Source organism: Eulemur rufifrons, chromosome 1 (genome assembly GCF_041146395.1).
Source record: "Eulemur rufifrons isolate Redbay chromosome 1, OSU_ERuf_1, whole genome shotgun sequence".
Taxonomy (NCBI): domain Eukaryota; kingdom Metazoa; phylum Chordata; class Mammalia; order Primates; family Lemuridae; genus Eulemur; species Eulemur rufifrons.
This window is the reverse complement of record NC_090983.1, coordinates 49,548,097-49,571,885: the sequence shown is the minus strand read 5'-3', so window position 1 is coordinate 49,571,885 and position 23,789 is coordinate 49,548,097. Positions and strand designations below refer to the sequence as shown.

General features: G+C 37.6%; 1 protein-coding gene across 3 annotated transcripts in view; it reads left to right on the top strand.

Annotated features, from left to right (window-relative positions):
- Positions 1 to 23,789, top strand: part of OSBPL6 (oxysterol binding protein like 6) — a 79,286-nt gene that overhangs the window by 25,641 nt on the left and 29,856 nt on the right. Inside the window, exons 4-12 of one of the 3 annotated variants that reach the window (XM_069470389.1) lie at positions 645 to 698; positions 1,802 to 1,915; positions 2,044 to 2,214; positions 4,684 to 4,816; positions 6,965 to 7,068; positions 7,647 to 7,739; positions 12,601 to 12,675; positions 17,909 to 18,074; positions 22,941 to 23,074. In XM_069470389.1, coding sequence (XP_069326490.1) covers positions 645 to 698; positions 1,802 to 1,915; positions 2,044 to 2,214; positions 4,684 to 4,816; positions 6,965 to 7,068; positions 7,647 to 7,739; positions 12,601 to 12,675; positions 17,909 to 18,074; positions 22,941 to 23,074 — 1,044 coding nt within the window. The remainder of the gene's footprint in view (positions 1 to 644; positions 699 to 1,801; positions 1,916 to 2,043; positions 2,215 to 4,683; positions 4,817 to 6,964; positions 7,069 to 7,646; positions 7,740 to 12,600; positions 12,676 to 17,908; positions 18,075 to 22,940; positions 23,075 to 23,789) is intronic. The other 2 variants (XM_069470407.1, XM_069470400.1) reach the window with 2 other exon arrangements.

The window sequence follows — 23,789 nt, the reverse complement described above, 5'->3', positions numbered from 1 at the left end:
TGGAGGAGACAGAAATTGCAAAAAATCTTTCTCTCTCTTTTTTTTACCCTTAATGTATTCAGAAATAATTTTTAATTCCCTTTACTAATACTAGGAGACAAGCATTTTGCTAAGTAGAAATATAAGCATATTGCTAAGGCCAATTAAACTTTCCAGATAATTCATTATTCCTAGATCCAGTCCACTGGCTTCTGTAATGAGCATTTTCAGGAATTGCCCATGATATTCAGGGGAAATTCAGAAGTTTACCTCCATGGTGAAAAATTCCCTGTAGAATTGTACAGAGCTCCTCATGGAATCGCTGTGACCTAACCCAGGTTGTTCTCATTTCTCATTTTCAAAAACATCCCCGTGTGGCTCATTCAGAAGGTCTTAGCTGCAGGTCCTGAGATCCCTTCCCTCTTAAGAAAAATCATGGTGAAAAACTGCGTCCTCATTGCATTATGTATAAAAGAACCCTGGGACTAGAGTCTGGTCTCCTTACCATTTAATGTGACTGACCATGGCCAGATGCACCGAGTCCAGATGCATTAAAATGATCTAATGTATTAACTAATAATGGTCAAGCAGTGTTAGACCCGCACTTGTGAATGTTTTATAGGATTCAAAATGCAGACAGTAACAGGGGTGTTTGGTTCTTGCAGCGTTTTTTTGTCCTGGATAATGGAATGTTAAAGTATTCAAAGGCACCACTTGATGTAAGTAGCACACAGGACGTGTTTCAAAGATTGATTTAGAATTCTGCTTGAAGTGAGTAAACACTGTAATTGTACAAGCCTTATGCCGCACTTAGCGGCTGTGTGCATGTCTGTGCCTGTAAGATTTCACAAGCTACCAAATTTCCATGTTCTGTAGGTATGTTTTATGCTTATACTGAACATAACATAACATCTCAAACTAGTGCATGAAGATTTAACTATTTTGATGTATGTTAATAAAAACAGAAGCTTAAACCTAAAAAGTGACACATTAGTAAAATCACCCTTTCTCTCTTGGAGAGAAAATGCAAATGGGCTTTTTTCTGCATCTCTCAGTAAATTCTGCTTTATGTGTGCTTTTTTGAGATTTAAAGCAATCTTTGTTCTTGTCAATGTCTTTTTAAGACTATCTTATGAGCTTCGTTTCTATTAATACTTTATAATCCTTTTATCTTGGGACTCCCAACTCACTAAAATTATTCCAAATCATTTTTCTTTAGTATATAAAGTAGACGTTTGCATGCAAAACTGGAAAATTCCTTTCTTATCATCGTTATGATGCACGGAAAATAAAAGAGGGCTCAGATTTCGGTTTTGTCCCCATCTCTGCCATTGAACCAGCTGTGCCCTTGATCAGAAGAGCAGCCGGAAGGGAAAGCTGGCTTCTTCCTGCCCTCTGGTCCCAGCTGTCCAGTTCTGCCCCAGCAGCTGTCTTCCAGCTGATTACTTGGGATGTTCTGGGGTATAGGTCAAAGACTGACCACAGTTATTTTAGGAACCACCAAAGATGTCTTTTTTGCGGGATATAAACTATGCAATTGAGAATTATGAAGAATTAGCATTACCTTTTATGCCAAAAACAGGAACAGGAATAAAATTAATAGTCTTACTTATTGAAATTGGTGTGAAGTCACTGCAACTTCAACTGTCCTCCGTTTAAGAACCTTAACCTCAGAAGCTTAACTTTTTCTCTTTGTTCAAGAAGTGTAGTATTCCACTTCCCATAGATAAGTTAAAGATTACCTTGAGTTCACTTAAATTCAATACAGAAACACATCAAATTATGTATCCTTCCAGCCTATTTACTAGTCTTTTGATTTCAGATTCAAAAAGGGAAGGTCCATGGGAGCATAGATGTTGGACTTTCGGTCATGTCAATTAAAAAGAAAGCTCGAAGAATAGACCTTGACACAGAAGAGCACATCTATCATTTGAAGGTGAAATCGCTTTTCAACAGTTTCTCTGTCATTATCAGGGAACATCATTTTCCTATACCAGTGCCTGCACAAGTGGTAGACAAGAGATTGGTTTCACAGTTACCTTCTCCTCTTGCTCATTGTATTAGGTGAAATCCCAGGACTGGTTTGATGCATGGGTCTCCAAACTGCGCCATCATCGGTTGTATCGTCAGAATGAAATTGTAAGATCACCAAGAGATGCCAGTTTTCACATATTTCCTTCAACCTCCACAGCTGAATCCTCCCCAGCTGCTAATGTTTCTGTTGTGGATGGAAAGGTATGACTTTGTCCTATATAGCCTGGAAATTGCTTAGAAAATTATGCAAATGCACAACTGAGTCCCATTTGGGAAAACCAAAAAGAGGAGGTTAGCTTTGTAAACTGATGCTCAGAACACAACAGTGACATTGGCATCAAAGTTAATCACAAGTATAGATTAGGTGGTGATCTCTTGTAGATCACCAAGAGAACTGGCAGTTATTTTTCCTTTCTATGAATGGACTGCATCCTACTTTTATGTGACTTTGTAAGAATATTAGGAAGTAAAGTAAACATTTATTTAATCGGCACCCAGAAATCAGGTATCTTCCTGGATGATAATAAGAAGACCCCAAAGTCTTGAAAATGAAACTTGCTTTCTTGCCTTGAGCTGTAATCTATCCATGACCCAAAGAAAAGCTATTAAACTTCCCCATGAAGTTAATGCAAATGAGCTTGAGAATGTGACAATAATATAATTAGTAGCCTGACTGAGTGGCCAGCCACCATGGTAAGCATTTGACACTCATTCATCTCTAATCTTTCACATAGCCAAAGTTCAAAGACAGTAAAGAATTTTTCCAGAAGTGACATAGCCCTTAAACAGCTGGGCCTGGATCTGAACTCACATTTGTGTTTCCAACATCAGTGCCCTTTCTATGATGATACCAGATACCAGACTAAGGGAGACTGAAGTTGTTCTTTTGGCTGAAACAAGAGTTCATTTTCTATGTTGATGAAAAGCTAGAGGTGTTGCTTGTTAAAGAGTTGAGGTTAAGACAAAAGGCATGGAAACATCTGTTTCTGCTTTTGATTCAATAATTAAGTTTCCTGAAACACAGCCACATTGCACGGCCCGGGGGTGCTGCAGCTTCACATTTGGCACCTGCAGCTGAGGACAGGGACAGCTGCGAGGAAGCTGGCTGCCACAATAAGCTGGGTCCAAGAACGTACTGGTGAAGATTCTGCTTTTCTCTATTTGCTCACGCAGAACTATCTGCCAGGCATAGATCCATGTTTCCTTTGCAAAGCATTGAAAAACCTCACAGAATAACTGTAAGACAAATAAATCAGATTAAGTGAAACATTACTGTATTCAGTTGTTGTTATTTCACTGGAAATTACTTAAGTAATTTTTGTTAAATCTCATTAATTATATTCAACAGGACTCTCAAACCTCACATTATTTCGTTCTGGTTGCAGCCTTGCCAAGGACTATTTAATTATCTTTCTCCTAGAAATAGGGTGTTGGATTAACCCTAATACCAACCAGTTCTGAAGTAAAAGGGGAAGAACCAGCAGGTCGGGGTTAGGAAGGTTGGGAACTTAGAGATGCCCAAGGTAGTGTCCAAGTTTCTCTGGGCCTCCTGTGTTCTCACCACAGGGTAGACTGAATCCCAGGTATAGCCCAAATTAAATGAAGAATGAATTCCAAATGGACCTTTAAAAAAATATAAACTTGTAATTGTTTGGTTCTTCCAGCTTCAGCCTATGTCATTGGCACAAAGTATTGATAAAAAGTATATTCATTTCATCCCTTGTTTTATGTATTAAATAACCATGGGTGGTGTCTGACAGTGGAAGACTAAAACCAATCCTCCCCACTGTTTGCCTTGGAATAAGAAAACTCTTCAACTCTGGTTTTCACAACAGATCTATTGCTCTTGTTACAAATGACACACCTCTAAGATCTACTCAGTGAAAGATTTCCATTACATTTATCAAAATGCAATATAGAGGGAAAAGAGCTTTTTATCATTGTGCTTGCCTTCTAAGTATCAAGTTATGAGACTCCTGAATGTTAATTGGTTTGTGGCCCTGTGTGGGTAGTAAATAAGTCTGGGTTTGCAAAGCGTGCCCATCATCACTTTATAATGATTTAGAGGAGACACGATCAGTTGTAATTGAATATTAAAGTCAACTATGGAGTTTTCAAGTTATTTCCATTTCTTGGGAAATAAGTTTCTGCTTTTATCACTGAGTGTTTCCTGTACTCACCTTCGTATCTATGTACTTAATACAACTTTAATTTATTTCACATAAAATCCCTTTAATGGAAAGTCTATGAACTATAGATAATAACTTGCCGAGACTGCCTTTTATATATTATAATTTTCAATATGCATCCAAAGCACAAGGTTGCTTGCTAGTGGGTAACGTATTTAGGAACCACATGTTGAGCAGACCTTGAGCTGATCATAAGAGTACAGAGACTTTTTGGTGCTCGTGGGGATTAGATGACAACACACTTGCATGTTGACTGATGGAGATGGCAGTTCCATGAGAGTGTTGTTAATGTTTATGAATTTTGCCTTCACTGAGCACATACTACATTTAGCCAGGAGGCTTCTTCCATATTTTGAGTGTGCCCTTTCTTCTTTTCGTTCTTCATATCACTTTGAGGATGCTTATATTTTTAAAAAATCATTTAAATGTACTGTTTTTGCTTTGTAACCATACACTTCATGTCTGTTTTTGTTCATTGTAGATGCAGCCCAACAGCTTTCCATGGCAGTCCCCTTTACCGTGCAGCAACAGCCTCCCTGCAACCTGCACGACAGGCCAGAGTAAGGTGGCAGCCTGGTTACAGGACTCGGAAGAGATGGACAGGTGTGCAGAAGGTTAGTTCTTGCCCAGTGTGGGCTATGAGAATAAGCCAAAACAGAGCAAAAAAACCTAAAGAGGTGAATTATGGGCGTTGCTCTCTTCCCCGACCGTCTTGATAACCTTGACTTTTTCTTGCACACCAGATCCTTCTCCATGTCATGACTTGGGCTTCTTACCTACCACTTCCACCTGCTTCAATCTTCTCTCCTCACCCCTTCACCAGTTCCCTCTGGCTTCCTCACTTTGCACCCCCAGACCCTGAGGCAGTCACATGGGGGAGTGGCCCCCAAAGAGAGTCCCCCACATACATTCCCACACTCTCTGCTCTGCCCTCCTCACTAGGCCACTCCCACGGCTGCCTCCTCTGCTATCTTGCCCATGGAGCAGGTGTATGTTTCCTGCCAACCCACCAATAAATGGCAAAATTCCAATATGCTGCACCTTATATCTATGGTTACCTGTTGGTGGTGTTCCACTATGGATCAGTTACTAAATACTCTGAACCAATACATGATTCCCTCTCTCTGCCATCTCTGAGCCTCTGAATCTCTTCTTACCTCCTACTCCTTGTAATCAGCCAGAGTACATTGGTCCAGACTTGATCCACAGGCCGTTCCCGTTCTATGAGACAGTTTTCGTTTGACCTTCAAAACTGAGAAAAACGGGGGCAATGTAGGGAGTATTTAATGAGGTTCAATGTGATTTAATTTTTGAAATGATCTTGTAGATGATGTTGGGCCTAGTTTTTTAAAATTATTTTCTTTTATGAAATTATAATAAAAGTAGATATTAGATAAGTTAAAATTTGTCTATCTGTTAGTCCCCCAACCAAAACAAATTTTTTTCTTCTCTACCAGTGTGTGAACTCAGTCTACAGCATTTTTATCACTCCTCTGAGACACCCACATCCCAAACTAGAGCTTTATGTGAAAATATGACTCAAGAGGGATCTCATATTCATAAATTATGTCCAGCTGACATTCCATTAAAAAGGTTTTACATGGATGTAGTCACAAAACACTTGGACTCTAATTTGAGTATATTAACTTCAGACTGGGGAAAGAAGACAAGCCCCACTTACCTAAACTCTTGGCTTCAGCAGTGATTCTAGACATTTCCGCTTCTCCTCTAACTCCTGCTGCCTCACACTTACTGGAGGCATTTAACCTGGCTGCCTGCGTGGCCAAAAAGATTGAGTCCGTCCGCGGGGACAGTATCCATTTATCTGACCAAAATGCATAGACGTTGGCTTTGATGCGGGAAGCCCCAGGCTGGTGGAGGGACACACCTGTCTCTCCCCGTCTGTTCAGAGTACCGTGTGGTCCATCCCTGCACCCTCCTTCCGGGCTTGTGGGGATCCTCGTCCTCCTCACCCTGACTGCTCTGCCTGCGTCCTCCACCTGCCTTGCTGTTCTCCTTCAGGATTTAGTGCAATAATTGTCTTCTCTCCTTGACTGTAACTTCACCCAAATTCCAGATAACCATCTTACAAACCATTTTAGAGGAGCAGGTAGACAATTTCATAAGAGGAAAACCACAAGACTGCTGAAGTCCCCTTGAGTGTGCTTCTCCGGTGACAAGGGCTGTCAGAACAGGAAAGTGATCATGCACAATTTGACTGAGATTTTTTTTTTAATTAATTTATTTGTTTTAAGACACCAGGATGGGGTGCAGTGGCACAATCATAGCTCACTGCAGCCTTGAACTCCTGGGCTCAAGCGATCCTCCTGCCTCAGCCTCCTGAGTAGTTAGCTGGGACTACAGGCGCGCACCACCACTCCTGGCTAATTTTTTTATTTTTTGTAGAGACGGAGTCGCTATATAACCAGGCTGTTCTCAAACTCCTAGGCTCAAGGGATTATCCCACCTCAGCCTCCCAAAGTGCTGGGATTATAGGCATGAGCCATCACGCCCAGGCTTAACTGGGATTTTAATGGCTTCATAATAGCTGTTAATTTGTAAGAGTGGGCTTTGAAATCATCTCATAATCAATGGTTTTATAGTTCTAAACCAGAGTAGGGGCTGTTCTGTTTCATCTGCCAGCATCATGTGAACATGGATCTGTCTAACTGTATTTGCCATAATTTGGGTTGATCCTTTTGTTACCATCACTACCACTCCCTGCCCAAGTCTAACATATTTTTATTTCTGATTTTTATTAGATCTTGCACACTGCCAGTCAAACCTTGTGGAACTTAGCAAACTCCTACAAAATTTGGAAATACTTCAGAGAACTCAGTCAGCACCTAACTTTACTGACATGCAGGTAAACATTACTGCTGCTGGTGAAAGGATTTAGGATATTAATTTATAATCTTTACTAAATTGTTCTATGAATATATAAGTTAATATTTAAAGGGAAATAACTATAATCCAGGCTGGTTTATATTCTGGAGTTATTCTTACTATTTTTTGAATTTTGGTGTCATTGTGTTAATAAGATGACTTTTTAAATAATACTTTACATTTAAATACAAACTAACTAGAAGGCATACATGCAGTATCTGAATCATTCTTCCATGTTTGTGTTCCATTAGAAATGATAACTTTGAAGATATAATTTAGGTACTTCCAGAATTATTACCATCTTTTCCTATGGAAAACAATTGAAAAGCTCTCTAAGCCTGTTTCATTTTGTATATCAGAAAAAATGTTTTATAATTAAGTTCTTGGCTTTGCTTTTAATGCCACTACACATGTGATATGCCTTTCTCTCCTGGCTGGTTTGCTTATAGATTCTAACAGTGATTTCTTACTAACTTGCTGTGCTCTCTTTGTCTATACCTGTATCATCTATGTGAACTTAATAATGCTTTATTGCTTTTAACTATTTGTGTAATGTAGGCTAACTGTGTAGATATTTCAAAGAAAGACAAGCGGGTCACAAGACGATGGAGAACAAAAAGTGTCAGCAAAGATACAAAAATACAACTACAGGTACAGATTTTACTTTTCCTTCATTCATGTTTTTATATACTTTTAAAGTACTAGTCTTCATAGATCAGTTCATGGGAGTTAGATTGAGAGAGCAGCTTAACTGCTTTAAAGCCAGTGCTTTTCAAACTGAGTTATTTAAAATAGCAGGAAATCTATTTATTTTTCTTATCCTGGCATAAGTGAAAAAAATTTAAAAGAAAGGTTAAAATTATACAATATAGCTGCAAAGTGGCATTTTCACTCTCAGTTATGGCCACTGAATCATTAAAATACATTTTAACAAAAAGTCACCTAAGAATCTAGACTAAAAATCTAATGGGTTCTAATGAACGTTCATTTATGCCTACTAGATCTTAAAAGAGCCTTTTATGTGTCAGCTTTGTCCAAACTTTTATCTAATCAAGAAAAAGTGTAGTGGGTGCAAGAGATTAGAAATCAACAAACCTGTATTCCAGTCTAATCACTGTGATTTTCTAGCAGTATAATTTTGTGCATTTCTGTTAAATTTTCGAGCTTCCATTTGCTCCTGGGTAAAGTGATATAGTTAATTTAATGATCTCTGAATTCTCTTTCAACTCTAAAATTCTATGATTCTACAAAATATTATTGGACCATCAACAATCACTTTAAAATCTGAACTAAAGTCTTAATAGCTCAGGATAAATTTACTTGAAATTTATTTGAAATAAATTATTTATTTGAAATGAGTAGTTTTAAATTTTTAAAGTAAGATCCTCTTATGTTTTGTGCCCCTGTAATATGCTGAAATAAAATATATATACATATAAATAAATAAATATAGATCGTCTTACGTTATTGTGTTGCAATGATATAAAATATGATAAATGCCTAAAACCTCTTATGTCATAAATCATATCACTTTCAGATATTTAAACTAGGATCTTTATGATTCTTATCCTAGTCATATATTATAAATGACCCTTGCCCTGTGCAGTCAAAATTAGACTTTATGATTTGACTTTTTAAAATTACCTATAAATCAATTTATATTTTAATGCAAAGACAGAAGGAACTGCTTTTCAAAATTCTTCAACATCTTCTGAATAATTAACAAAATAACTCTTCTTGAATTCTGACTTTATTAATATTCTTTGTATTATAATTCTGAATGTGTAAGTAACAAACTGTTGCTTTGCTTGCTAATCTTATGTGTTTGAAAATAAATTTTCAGAAGCACTAAATACCCATGTTTTTTTATTTAGAATGTCCACATTGTCTGAACACAATTTTTCATGTTCCTTTGTTCAGTATGTTTCTGTGTGTTTTTCTGTGTTTTCCCTTCTATTCATAAAATTAATACTGTAGGGGCAGATGTGCCAAATGATTTCATAAGAAAATTACCTAAAATTGCTTTTGACAATTTTATTTGTTTTGAGCTTGTGATTGTGTAGCTTTTTGGTTATTTTTTTAACCATGGTATCTATGAACCATAGCTAGGAAAAAAGAACCATTTTTATAAGTAAAAGAACCATTTCTATAAATAAAATAACTGAAGAAGTCCAGGATCATATGAACATATATATTTGTGAATAGATATTATTTCAACCTTGTTTTTATAGGGTATGCCATAGACTAAATTCTCATTCACAGCTGTTGGCTTGAGCAGGTCGGTTCTCAGAGAGTCTAAGCACAGCGTCCCTGGCTGCCCTGCTGCAGCCAGGAGTCCCACCAGAGTCCCCATAGCACTCAGTTTTGTCTGAAGGACACAAAATGCAACTATGACTACACCTCCCAGTTTCAGGCTGTGCTTTTAAATGTGTAGAGAAGTTATGAAGATTTTTTGAGCCATCAGAAGAAAATGTTCAAAAACCAAGAAAATATTCTTCAATCATACTCCTGCCACATCTTGGGGTGGTTCATTTGTTTTTTTGTTTTTTGTTTTTTGTTTTTTGTTGTTTTTTGAGACAGAGTCTCGCTCTGTTGCCCGGGCTAGAGTACCGTGGCGTCAGCCTAGCTCACAGCAACCTCAAACTCCTGGGTTTAAGTGATCCTACTGCCTCAGCCTCCCAAGTAGCTGGGACTACAGGCATATGCCACCATGCCCAGCTCATTTTTTCTATGTATATTTTTAGTTGTCCAGCTAATTTTTTCTATTTTTAGCAGAGACAGGGTCTCACTCTTACTCAGGCTGGTCTCGAACTCCTGACCTCGAGCGATCCTCCCACCTCGGCCTCCCAGAGTGCTAGGATTACAGGCGTGAGCCACCATGCCTGGCGGGTTCATTTGTTTTTTAATTTTTATTTATGATATTTTGCTTTATTTTTGTTTTGCCAAAGAGTAAATGGCCAATATAATTCTAGTTTAGTTATTTCTGAGAGAAAGTGAAACCATCCCATTCCTAAACTCAAAGATAATTTTGCCTTCCCCAAAGTGGGAGATTTAGTTCCAACACCAAGTAGAGACAAATAGATTTAGGGGTGGCAGTAAACTATTAATCATTCCCAGAAAAATTCCACTTCTACTTAGACGAAGACAAGAAGTAGGGAGAATGTTTCAGAATGTGGTACCATCCCTGGACCTCTTCTATTTGTCCAAACCAACAGGTTTTCAAGTAGCCCTTTAAGATCCTCATTCTCTATTACTGGGAAGTTACTCAAAGTTCCTCCAACATGCCTACTGGCTGAGGAACCATGAGTTCATCCAGGATGACTGTGACCAACGTGAATATCATTACTCCTCATCATTTTGCCTATAGAAAGGCGTAGCATTCATTTTTCTTCTTGTGGATTAAACTTACCCATCGTCTTCTTTCACCTTTGTATCCAGTTTTTTCCCTCCGGTTTTAAATGTATTTTGGCTGTGGGAATCTCACCTGATGGTGCCAAGTATCTGTTTTGAGCCCATCACCATCTCGCTACTTGAACTACTTTCCCTGATGACGATTGTTGCTAGTGCCTTGAGAGGCTCTCAAGTTGTGACAGCTCATTGTTCATCCCCTCTGATGTTTGGAACTTTTAGTGCAACAGCCATTTGTGAAGGAACCCAGACTGTCTGGTGGTGGTGATTGTCACTGCTGTTGTTATTGATGTTGTGTCACTGAACTTTGTATTCAACATTCTGTAGTGGTTGTCATTTTGAAATAATTATAAAAGAGGTCATTTTAAAAATTGACCTCAGGAAAGTAAAAATGAAGGACTTGTTATACTGGATGTTGATTTCTTAGTCTTGTGTAGGTCAGATTGTGTTGTTGATTTGAATGTGAAGGTTAAATTCTGTACCTTTATGGCCATATTTCTGCTAGAAGCCACTGGGTTGTTGGCCTCAGTCATCCATTGTGTAACCCATGAAGTCAATGTTTGTCCTAGAAGGTTCTATGGCAATTACCATTTACAAAACAACTTCCTGTCTCCCAAACTTCAAATTTTATGATTCTAATAAAACCTCAGTGTCATTATGCAATAACAGTTTGGATATATTTTAAATGAGGTAGATGAGGACAAGAGGGAATGATTTTTTAAAGGTTTGCTATAGAAAAAAACCGTTAGATTCGCTATGTTGCTAATAACATAAATTAAATACTAGATCCCTGGGTTGAAGAGGCTGAGGAATAGTAGGAAGTATGTAGTAGCAGATAAATGATCTGTTGTCGTTGATGTGTGGCTGTCCTAGATCTCACAGATGCTCAAATTACACTGAAGGGTAAAAATAAGTTCTTTCTTTTGCTACATTAAGTAGAACAGATTTGGTATAGAAAACTTTTTGTGGAAAACAGATTATATATGTATGTGTGTATGACAAACATACACACATATATATGCAGAAGATCTGTGAAGACGGAGAAGAAATATGAAGTGTAATTTGGAAAATTTAGAGAGAATTGGAGATATAAGAATTTAAAATATTTTTCTGTCATTCCAAAAAGACTAAAGCAGCCATGCTGTTTTTTCAATCTGGACTGTTAAGTGATTCTAAGAAAGTACATCTCAGCTAATTGGAAATGAAATTATTGCCCAACAATCTTGATGAGTCAAGGTCTGTCAGATGGAGGCAGAGTTGAATGGTTAGAAGGAAATACTGTTATCCCTTAATCTCATCCACCAAAAAGAGGAAAAAAAAAAATGAAAGAAAGCTCTGGGATTCTTCTACTGGTTTATGCACAGGTGCATATCACTAAATGAAACCTGTGCTTTTAGTTTTTCATAGTTGATTTTTATAGGCATTGTCACCACACACTGAGGAACTTGAGGTTTTTTTTCCCTATCATACAGGGACTGGCTTCCTCCTTAGAAAATTCTTCAACTTGAAAATCCCAACAATATTCCTAATGTTGAGTGCCAGCGAGCCAGCTATTATATATAGTAGGGGATTAAGTGGGGTCTTAAAGAACCCTGGTATCCTTCCCCTTAGTTTTTCTCCCAATAAGAAATAAAAAAAAAAATTCTGCCTGACCACCAGAAGGTTGTATAACCTGTTCACTTTAGCCCTCTCACATTATTTAATCAGTTTTTCCTGAACTTATTTTTTATTCACTACCATTTATTGGATGCCTTTTGACTTTAAATAACGTGATATCACATGAATAAAGCAATTTGCTTATTTATTTTACCTTAAAATCACAGGTCATTCATCAGTTCGTAATTCTCGGTCTTGTTTTAGGGTGGAGGTTATATTCAGAAAGTAGACTTCAGATGTCTGAGTTATCTGCAATGAGAATGATGACCATTTCTCACGGCGTGAATGCCCCTTTGAGCCCTTGTCAATGCTAAAATTTAAGAAAAGTCAACTTCAGTTAAAAACTCTCCCTCTCCCTTGTCTGATTATCTTTCGTCCTCTCATGTCCCCTCCTCTCCCTCCCCCATCCTGTGTTTTCTCCCCCTTCTCTTCTCCCATTCACTGTCAGGAAGGGCCACCTGCGAAGGGCCAGTTCAGCACAACTCGGCGCCGGCAGAGGCTAGCGGCAGCAGTGGCTACAACAGTGAGTGGATTTCAATCTCAAGTGGAAGTTTAATAAGAATGAGAACTTGTGTGCAAGGGTGACCTCACCCTCCCCTAGTCCTGATGTTGCCACTCGTGTGCAGTGGCGTCACCTGTAGCTCACACATGGCGGCATAGCTTTCGCATGTTCTCTGGCTGTCTTTGCATGGCAGGAGTCAAACATGGGTATTCCTTTTTGCAATGGAGAACTACTACATAATCCAGTTCTTTTACTATCAGTGTAAGACATAATTTAAGTCAACTTTGCAAAACTCAGTACAGTGCCCCATGATGTGGGATTTCCTTAAATGATATTGTTATTTTTTTTTTTTACCATACTGATATTGGAACCTTTGTTAACTGATTTCTCTTTTTCTAAGAAAAGTCATGTTACTACAGACATAAATTGTGCTTTTTTTTGTAGCAGTGTGACTATTTGAAAAGGATGTGAGAATAAAGAAATGAGAGGGTAAGAAAAGGTGAATTTTGATGTCATCTCTAAATGGCTACCCAAATTACACTTAGCAAGGGAGAATTGTTTTCTGAAAAGAATATTGACAGGAAAATCAGAAACTATGGAAAATCAGAAACTATGGAAAATCAGAAACTGTGGAAATAAAAAAACCACAGAATTAAATAGTGTTTAATCCATATCTAGAGGTTGTTTGTTTGTTTCTAAGAGAAAATAGAATGGATATAAGGAAAGTAGAGAACGTATTGAGCTAGGTGAGGTAAATGAAGAATGAATTGTCTATACAGAATATAAAATAGAATATCTAGACACAAGAATCCTTTGCTGGATAAAAGTAAATTATAATATTTGCTTAATCCTGAGATCCTATGAACTTTTAAAAATGTAGATTACTGAGTTCATAGCAATCATGGATGTTAGTTTTTTGGCTATTGGATAATATTTCTTGAATTAACAATAGTTTTGCTCTCACTAATGGTGGAATATATTTTAAGACTAGAGTTGCTGAAAAATATGAAAAGGTTTTTGTTGCACTGTAGGAGAATGAATACTGGTATGAGTCTTCATGGCTTTCTACTTTATTTTACGATTGGTAATTGACTCTTGCTTTATATCTGAGTGGTTAGCTAGATTTTTGGAGAAACAGAATTGCTTTTGAAATAAACCAGTAACTTGGAATTTATCAGAAAACTGACTCTTACAGTTTTGTGAACATTTGGATAAACAAATTATTGAAATTACTTTCATGGTCAATGTTTATCTTATGCTTATATTCAAATGAAAATAAAGTCCATGATACTGATGTGGTAACAGATTCTGACAATAGACACATGTCCGATCAGTTAAATAATTCTTTTTTCTTTTAATTTTTTTTCTTTTTTAAGTCTTTCTTTATAGAGTTCAACATAATTCTTAAGTGTAATTTTTCTTTTATAAAATTAAAAAATCCAAATGATTATTAGAAAATTCAAATGATTATTATTAACATCTCAGTATGAAAAGGAGAGGTCAATCATTTCATGAAAATACTGATATTTCCTTAAGTAATGTACATCTAAGATGACATGTAGGGAAGTGATTATGTTTTTCCTGGGTTTATTTTAATTGCAGATGTATATGGTGAATGTAATAAAAGTGGAGTTAGTACCTATTTGAATGTAATGGGTTTATATTTTAAAAAATTAGGAATAGAAAAGAAAAAGCTTTTAAAAGAAGAAATCATTAATGCCCACCTCCCAGAATAGCTGTGACTACAGAAGTTACAAGAAAAACTTAGATGCATATAATGAGAAAAGCTACTGACAACATATAATACTGTATTCAAGAATAACTAGGAGAAATGGCTACTCTAGGATCCATAGCTTTGACTCCATATCAAAACATAGCAACATCTAGCAGGACCCTCAGCTGGCTCCCTCAGCCCCTCACCCACATCCCAGTGACCTGAGGCTGGTGACCCAGCTCCCCTATTTCTCACAGTCGTGTGATTCCCCTTAATTCACAGTCCTTTCTCTTCACAACACTAAAATTATCCCATGCATTTTGAGCCTATCCTATCCTGCTAAGTACCTTTTACCTGGAATCCTTACAAATGATTCCTAGTCACTCATTTTCCTTGACAACTAAAAGTCTGGGGCAACAGAGATTGCTCCCAAAGAAAAGTGTACCCAAGGACATGTTGCAGACATTTATTCTTCTTGACCCTTAAGCATGAGCACTCAGAATGGCCACCTTGCAACATCAGCCAGACCCAGCAGAACAGGAGGTTGGAAAAAGAGAAACACTGGCCCCTCCCCATGGAAGGACACTGAGGGTCCCAAAGTAATCAGTACCCCCAAGGGATCCCTGTACACACAGTGGAAAGTAGCAACAGAAAGAGACTTTTCTCGCTGGCTCAGTAAGTCCTATAAGCTTGGTGTGTATCATAGACCTACTGTGTGTGTTTCTTTCATGTCTATTGCCATTGCTGGATTTCAGGCCAGCAGTTCATTGTCAACTCATTTCTCTTTTGACTTCTTCATAGACAGGTGTTAAGAGCATCTACTAACATCCCCATTCCAAACTGCAGCTACTGGCACCAGCATATTCCAGAATCAGGCTTCCTCCCTGTCATAGGGCTTCAGGATAGAAAGGCCTGAATCCAGTGTTGAGGGTTCTCAGGTATAAACATGGAGAGCTGTAGGCAGCTCCCACTCCAACCAGCACTGACAGAGAAACTAGTTAACTACTTAAATTTTTAATCCCATAATACCCAAATTGATGAATAAAAAACTGAGTAAATAAGTCCCCAGGCTGAAGAGATATTCAATTAGAGTTACATTAATGCATCCTACTTTGTGTTCTCAATTTCATTTCATGAATTTCTCAATTAAAATCAACCATTCCACATACTTCTTTTAACAAAAAAGATATCAATATAAACATTTTCAGCCAGGAATATATGAAAATCCGTTCTCAGTTTCCCAGGGAACTGTGTGATTTCAATTTGGGTGGAGTATTCCAAGTCCCCTTCCCTGTGGGTAATACACATAACCACTTTTACTGTTTTAATAGCCAATTTAAGCTTCCATTATGTTCCAAATATAGATTTGTAACTTATGTTTTTCTTCTCAGCATCTGACTCAAACATTTAACAGAGAGGTCATAATTTATCTCAAGGACAAGTCTGGGTCCTTCCTGGACTTCCCGAGTTTTCACAGCAGCATGCCCCCATGGACAGCCTGACCCCCAACTCCCAGGACTCCTCCCCACCCACTCAAGGAAGAGACCCCTCTTCTAAGCCATAGGAGTCCTTGTAATGTTGTGGCCACCAGAATGCAGATAAAACCCTTTTCCATGATCAGCAGCGCATTAAATTGCCCAACACCAAACACCCACATTTCTTTTTCTTAATGCTTTTCTAGTTCCTTGTATCAGGAAACTGAATCCTTAATTCTCAAAACTCCCTGAAAACCTATTTTTTCAACTCACAGTATCTCCACATGACCTCCTAATCTCCACCTACCTTCCCATGGATTCTCTGTGGCCCCTTTATAGGACTAGGGGGTGACCGCCCTTTCTAGACTTAGCACCACCACAGTGAAGGTCAGAATGTTCCTTATCTGTCTACAAGCATTCTTCCGCATAAATCTCGCTCCTTTGTAGGTATCCTAAAGTGACCTCAATTATTGTTATCATAAAGCTACCTGTTCAGGATTCCAGCAAATTATTAACCCCCAGCACTCCATTTTCTCAAATGGCTTATTTGCCACTTCTGTGTCTCAAGTCTAGAATTGCCAGAAACATGGAGCCTGGTAATATAAACAAGCTGCTGTCTCCCAGCCCAGTGTGGCGAGTTTCCCACAGACGATGTAGAGTTATTGTGCTAACTCCAGATACCAAATGCTTTGGATAACATATATTAACATGCTTAGCTTAGCTGAATTTAGGGGAAAGCTTAATGCTCACTTCCTTCCCCAGTAACCCTTGGATATCTTTTGAGATAAATAACTCCCTGCCAAGGCAGTGCGACATCAGAAGGACTTTCTCTCTCAACTGCAGCTCAGGCCAGAGTTTTTGATTCTTTCTATCTCTTCCATCTGTCCCCCATATCCACAGAGAGAGAGAGTGTCCTATACCTCTACCTCCTTTCTCTCACCAAATCTGTTAGGAAGTTCAAAGCAAAAAAATTAAATAAAAGAAAGAAGTGGTTCTGACATACATACCCATCAGGCAGGGTGTTTGTTCCTTCCTCCTATGGCATATTTCCTGTTAGATGGGGGTGTGAATTATCCTTTCAAGTACACAAAATTCAACTTGTGGTGGAGTCTAAGAGTCTGGTTCTTGAAGATAATTGCATGAACAGCTATCTAGTAAGAATTAGGGAGATGTTTCTAGTGATCTGATTTGCAAGAAGATTTGGTACTTTGATTTTCCAAGAATGTTTGGCTGACAGCATTTGTAATGCTCAGGAAAGCCCCTCATCCAGGGGAGGAAAAGGTGGTTTGTGTCCACCCATCACAAGCCTAGTCCAGCTCCAGGCTGAGCAGGGAAGCGCCTGTAGCCACTTGGGAAAATCTATAGTAATATGACTTGTTCTACTTAATGCTTTTTACTATGAGCCAGTTCATAAGCCATGTTCATGTATGTAACAGAGTTGTGTGTAACATATAAAGGTAAACTATAGAGATTTATATAATACATATTTCATTTACTAATATATATTTTAATAAATCACTTTCAAAAATAATTAGGAGTCTCTTTAAGCCATTATTGTATATACTATTAAGATTGGTTTGTGTTTTATCTTATGCCCCCAGAGCAGGTGAATCTTTTGGTACATGCATCTCTTGAATTTCTATGTGTTAGTAAAATCCTGCTCCAGGCTCAAAGAAGTGAGCATAGTAGCCCAGACTTTGTAGGAGAAGGTCAGCTCCTCACAGTTCAGACTGATGTTTTCTGCCAGTTATTTTTTAGGTACAATTGTGGGTTCAGAGTTGAAGCTTGTCTAAGATTATGCCTTTTCTTTCTATCACTCTGTAGTCATCTCTCTCTGTAACAGTGAAAAACCGATGAGTCTGCAGCAGTCCTAAATCAACTATGGGAAATGAGACTCCCTCTTTCCACCCCAATCACCTACAAAATAAATGAGTACTGAGTGTCTCCAAGTGTGTCATCAGAGAGGAATCTATTATTTTGAAGAATGGGAGAGATCTTTTCTATGTAGGAGCAGGTGGAACAAATGCACTGCTGTTCTTTAATAATTTGTATCTTCCCCTTTCAGGTTCCTTTCAGTGCTACCATGTCACCGGTTCGCTTGCATTCCTCCAACCCCAACCTTTGTGCAGATATTGAATTTCAGACTCCCCCTAGCCATCTCACTGACCCTCTAGAAAGTTCAACAGATTATACAAAGCTGCAAGAAGAATTTTGTCTAATTGCACAGAAAGGTAACAACAAATATATGCACCCTTTGAAGAACCTCTTTTCTTTGATGAAAGATTATCCTCTGTTCTTTTATCTTTGTCAGTGTGGTAATGGTAGAAAGATTAAATGGTTGCATGTACTGGATGGAGGTCTATATACAAAATGCAGCAGGACGTGATGCCTGCCTGTTGGGAGAACACACATCACCGATTTACAGTTTTGACTAAATAAAGTGTTATGAAGGAGCAGGAAGACAAAAATTGTTATTCTAGGTAATCCGGCAAGATGTTACTACTCAACATCTTTTTTTTTTTTTCGATGTTTCTTAGTTATCATTTAATATATATTTTCTGGCTATCCTTAGCAAGGAAAAAAATAGGTTCTGTTTGAGTCTTTCTCTTTTTTAATTAAACAACACTCATTTATTGTACTTTAAAATTTGTGGGTTAGGAATTCAGGCAGCGTGCTGCTAAGCAGCTAAGCTTCTATTCCATGTGTCCTGGACAAGGCTCACTTGCTGATATTCAGCCACAGGTGGGGCTGGGGTGAAAGACCCCAACTGGCTTTCCTCATGTGCCTGGCACATTGGCAGGACAGCAGGAAGGATGCACAGAGCTGTGCCCCCCTTCCCCTCCATGGCAGCTTAGGGCTCCAAGAAACTGGGAGTGGAAGCTGCTCATCCTCTTCAAGGCCAGTGCTGGAACTGGCACGGCACAAAGCATATGGTCAAAGCATCATAGGCCAGTTCAGATTTGAGGGGAGGGGGAGTGAACCCCACCTTTAAGTCTCTTTTTTATGTGAAATCTTCAATAAGTCTTGTGGTATAAATTAAATGGTTATCATCAGCCACAGAGAGCAGATTATGATAAATAAGAAACAGATAGAGTATGGTGGACTGAGCATCCTGTCTCTGTTTAACAAGAAGAGTCTTGACTCCAAAATTAACGTCCCCTTTACTGCTGCAGTATTTAACTTTCAGGCACTGAAGTTCATTTTTTGACTTAAGGTAGTATCTTCTCAGCCATTGTCTTTCAAAAGCTCCTGGAGAGAAATATACATTGTGTTGCTTTTGGTCACTAACACTTTATTGTAAATTCATCCCATTTGTTTCCCCCGGGGCTGCTGGTAATAGGTTATGAAATATTCTTGAATATATGTGTTAAGTGGAACATCTCAAATGTGCTCTAATACTCCCGAGCCTGGTGGCTCAGGGAAAGGAGGCACACTGAGGGCATCTCTAGGAATGTTGAACTTAACCCAAATTTGCGATCTCAAACCATTAGCAAAAATGTGCTAGCAGGTATTTCTTTAATTCCATAATCCTAAAACAATTAAGCTAAATAATTTTTCCCCTTTTCTTCAATAGATTTCTCAATTGAGATTCTGTAAGGCCAACTCTCTCTCACCTGCTGTTTTACTCCTAGTGATGTTATTAGACTAGAGCAATGTTATTTTGTTTATATAATGGCCTGGATTTGCAGCCAGTAACTTTTACTTCTGTGGGGAGTGGGTACAGCAGGTAGACTCAGACAACAAATACATGAGTTGAGTATGTGAGTATAACACAGCTGCTAAAGAGAGATGAATAAATTTGAAGGCAGCCCCAGGAAAGCTTTGTGTATTTGATGGCAATCATAATCAATGGGGAGAAACTGAAAGCTTTTCCTCTAAGATCTGGTACAAGACAGAGATGCCCCCTCTCACCACTTAGTACTGGAAATACTATCAAGAGCAATCAGACAAGAAAAAGAAATAAAAGGTATGCAAATCAGATAGGAAGAAGTAAAATTATATCTATTTGCAGATGACATGATCCTATATGTAGAAAACCCCAGAGACTCCACTAAAAAACTGTTGGAACTAATAAATAAATTCAGTAAAGTTACAGGATATTAAGTCAAAATACATAAGTAAGTAAGTGAGATGATGGATATGTTAATTTGTTCCCACTATGGTGACCATATTACTACATATATGACACCATGGTATTTCTATACACAAATAACAACCTAGCTAAAAAAGAAATCAATTTAACAGTCCCACTTATGATAGCATCAAAAATAAAATAAAATACATAGGAATAAAGTTAACCAAGGAATTGAAAGACCTGTACACTAAAAACTATAAACCACTGATGAGGACATAAATAAGTGGAAAGATATTCCATGCTCATGGATCAAAAAAATTTATATTGTTAAAATGTCCATACTACCTAAAGTGATGTACAGATTCAGCACAATCCCTATCAAAATCCCAATGGCATTCTTCACAGATACAGGAAAAACAACCCTAAAATTCACATGGAACCACAAAAGACCCCAATAGCCAATGGAATTCTAAGGGAAAAAAGGAAGTTAAAGTCATCACACTTCCTGATTTAAATTACATTACGAAGCTATAGTAATCTAAACAGTGTGTCACTGGCATAAAAACAGACACATAAACCAGTGAAAGAGAATAGAGACCCCAGAAATAAATCCAAACATACACGGTCAACTAATTTTCAACAAGGGCACCAAAAAGAAACAATGATGCCAGGAAAACTGTATTTCCACATGCAAAAGAATGAAATTGGACCCTTACCTTATAGCATACACAAAAAGCCACTGAAAATGGATAAAACACTTAAACATAAGACCCGAAATGATAAAACTTTTAGAAGAAAACATAGGGCAAAACCTCCTTGGTATCGTTCTTGGTGATGACTTCTTGGATACCACACTAAAAGCTCAGACTAAAAAAGCAAAAATAAATAAAAGGGACTATATCAAACTAAAAGACTTCTGCACAGCAGAGATAACAATCAGCAAAATGAAAAGCAACCTATGGATTAGGAAAAATATTTGCAAATCATATATCAGATAAGGGGCTAATATCCAGGATATGTAAAGAACTCTTACAACTCAACAGGTACATGAAAAGGTACTCAACTTCACTAATCATCAGGGAAATGCACATCAAAAACATTATGAGGTACTACCTCACACCTGTTAAGATAGCTATTATCAAAAGGACAAGAGACAAGTGTTGGCAAGGGTGTGGAGAAAAGGCAAACTTTGAACTGTTGGTGCCAATGTAGATTGGTGCAGCCATGATGGAAAACAGTATGGAGGTTCCTAAAGAAATAAAAAATAGAACTACCATACAACCCAGCAATCCTTCTTCTGGGCATATACCCAAAGGAAAGGAAATCGCCAGCTCTAAGGATATCCACACTCCCATGTTCATTGCAGTATTGTTCACAATAGCCAAGATTTGGAAACAACATAGATATCCCATATAGTGGACGAATGATGAAGAAACTATGGTATACATATGCAATGGAATAGTATTCAGCCTTTAAAAAGAAGATCCTGCCATTTTCCACAACATGAGACATTATGCTAAGTAAAATAAGCCAGACACAGAAAGAAAAATATTGCGTGAGCTCACTTATATGTGGACTCTAAAAAAAAAAGAAAAAGTCAGATATATAGAGATAGAGAATAAAACAGTGTGTGTAGGGGGATGTAGGTCAAAGGACACAAAGTAGCAAATATGTAGGATGAACAAGTTGAAAGATCTGATGTCCAACACAAGGACTATAGTTAATAATAGTGTGTTACATTTAAGATTTTTGCTAAATGAGTAGGTTATAGCTGTTCTTGCCACAGGGAGGAAAAAATGGGTAACTAAATGAGATGATGAATATGTCAATTTGATCCACTATAGTAACCATTTTACTCCCTATATGGGTCTTATAACATTGTGTTGTATTCCCTAAATATACGCAATAAAATTTATTTTTTTTTAAAGAAAAAGCCTCTGTTGAAACTACATATTTTCAACAGACACACAAATTCTCTGTGCTAAGGGGAAAAAGAGCTTTTCTATGACTGTTGAGTGAATTCTTTAGAAAGCATTATGAATTTTAAAATGGGTGAAAAGTTTGCTTTTAGAGCTCCCGGCAGGGTTAATGTAATCCAGCCATAAAGCTGTTACCTTTAAATTGATGATGACAGAATATAGCACATAAATCAATAGATCATGAATCTCTTCTGATCCTGCCATTTTTCCCTTTTAATTCAGCCACTGTATTTTGTGCTAGAATTTTCCACTTCTTTTAAAAATAACTTTTGTCAAATAAGGAAATACCTATTTTAGAGACAACTGTGTTATTATAAAGATAGGAGTTGGAAATTCAACCTCATTTTGTAGTTCAAAATTAAAGACTGCTTCATATTTTACTAATGTTGTTAAGTATGTATGTAGGAAATGGAGGCGGGGGCAGGGATAGGGTACTGTTGCTTTTCAATCTAAGCACTTTGACATCAAGATATTCCTGGCTGAGAATAATACCAGTGGCATTCTTAGAATCCAATCATTTCCTACCTCCAAGAGAACAACTAGTCAGAACTTCTAGAACAGCTGCCTGTTTTATATTGGCAGGACTCATAAAATGCTCTTTTTTTTGGTGCATGCTTTTGGGAAATAATTTTTGGATAGTTCTAAATGATTTGCATGACACTTCATGCTACATAGAACTGCTCAGATATTACCATCAAATACGGCAAGTAAAAATTGTTCCTTTTTCCTTCTTGGAATTATAAATAAATTTCTAAATACTGATATTTAGAATGGATATTGATATTTTTTATGCTGCTTTCAAATCCATGTTGGCTTGCCTGGTATGAAATACCACAATTTTCACCCTGATTAATTACCATGGCCATATTTGTTTGGAGTATAGATATTCCGATAGATTCCATTTTAAGGCTGATTTTTAATTAGATTGTAACATTGCCTTTCCTGAAAATGTCTATATGAGTTTAAGTCCTTAGAAGTTTGTAATTTTGTATGTTCTTTTTGGATATATTTGACATTTGTTTCTCACTTTTCTCCCCACCCAGTGCATTCTCTTTTGAAGTCTGCGTTTAACAGCATAGCTATAGAGAAGGAGAAGCTGAAGCAGATGGTTTCTGAGCAGGATCACAGTAAAGGCCACAGCACGCAGATGGCGCGGCTCCGACAGTCACTGTCTCAGGTATACGAGACTGTGTTTTCACGTGCATGACACATCCCCACCCCTGTAAGACAAAAGATGGAGAGGCTAGAGGTAATCAGTCATAGGGATGGCACAGTCCTCTGAAATTCTCCCAAGATATTGCAGCGTCAGTGTTGTATTTTCTTACTTTTCTTCCTCAAAATCTCAAGGTAAAAATGAAAATAAACCAAACTTGCTTGCAAGCATACAATTGTTATTTTGGCTAATTGAGCATTTGATGCCTCTCTAAGGTCATCTATAAGGTAGCCCCTGGTTTTAAAAAAAGAACCATGCTTTTATATGATTTACACATACAAAATATGTTCCAGAATATATTCAGTCCGGTGGTAAGTGGAACAAAACCTACTAGAGCTTTCACACTTAATATTTTTCCCTTACATCTTAATCTGTTGAAAATTACTGATTACTGTTACCCATTTTTTCTTTTCTGATTTGTACTCTTGGGATTTTCTTCCTATCTAAGTTACGCTCCCTGAAGCTAGACTTTTATATTTTAATATATATTGTACAGTTGATCTTTTCAATACTACTCAAATCCCATTGTGTGTATCTATATAAGTTGAAATTTCAATATCAAAGTAGAAATTTCTGATAAAAACCCTTTAAAGCTACACTATGCTTTTTTACACTGAGTACTTCATGTGGAGTAAATATTTTCTTTAGTAAGTCTATGAATGCACTTATTTTAATTCCT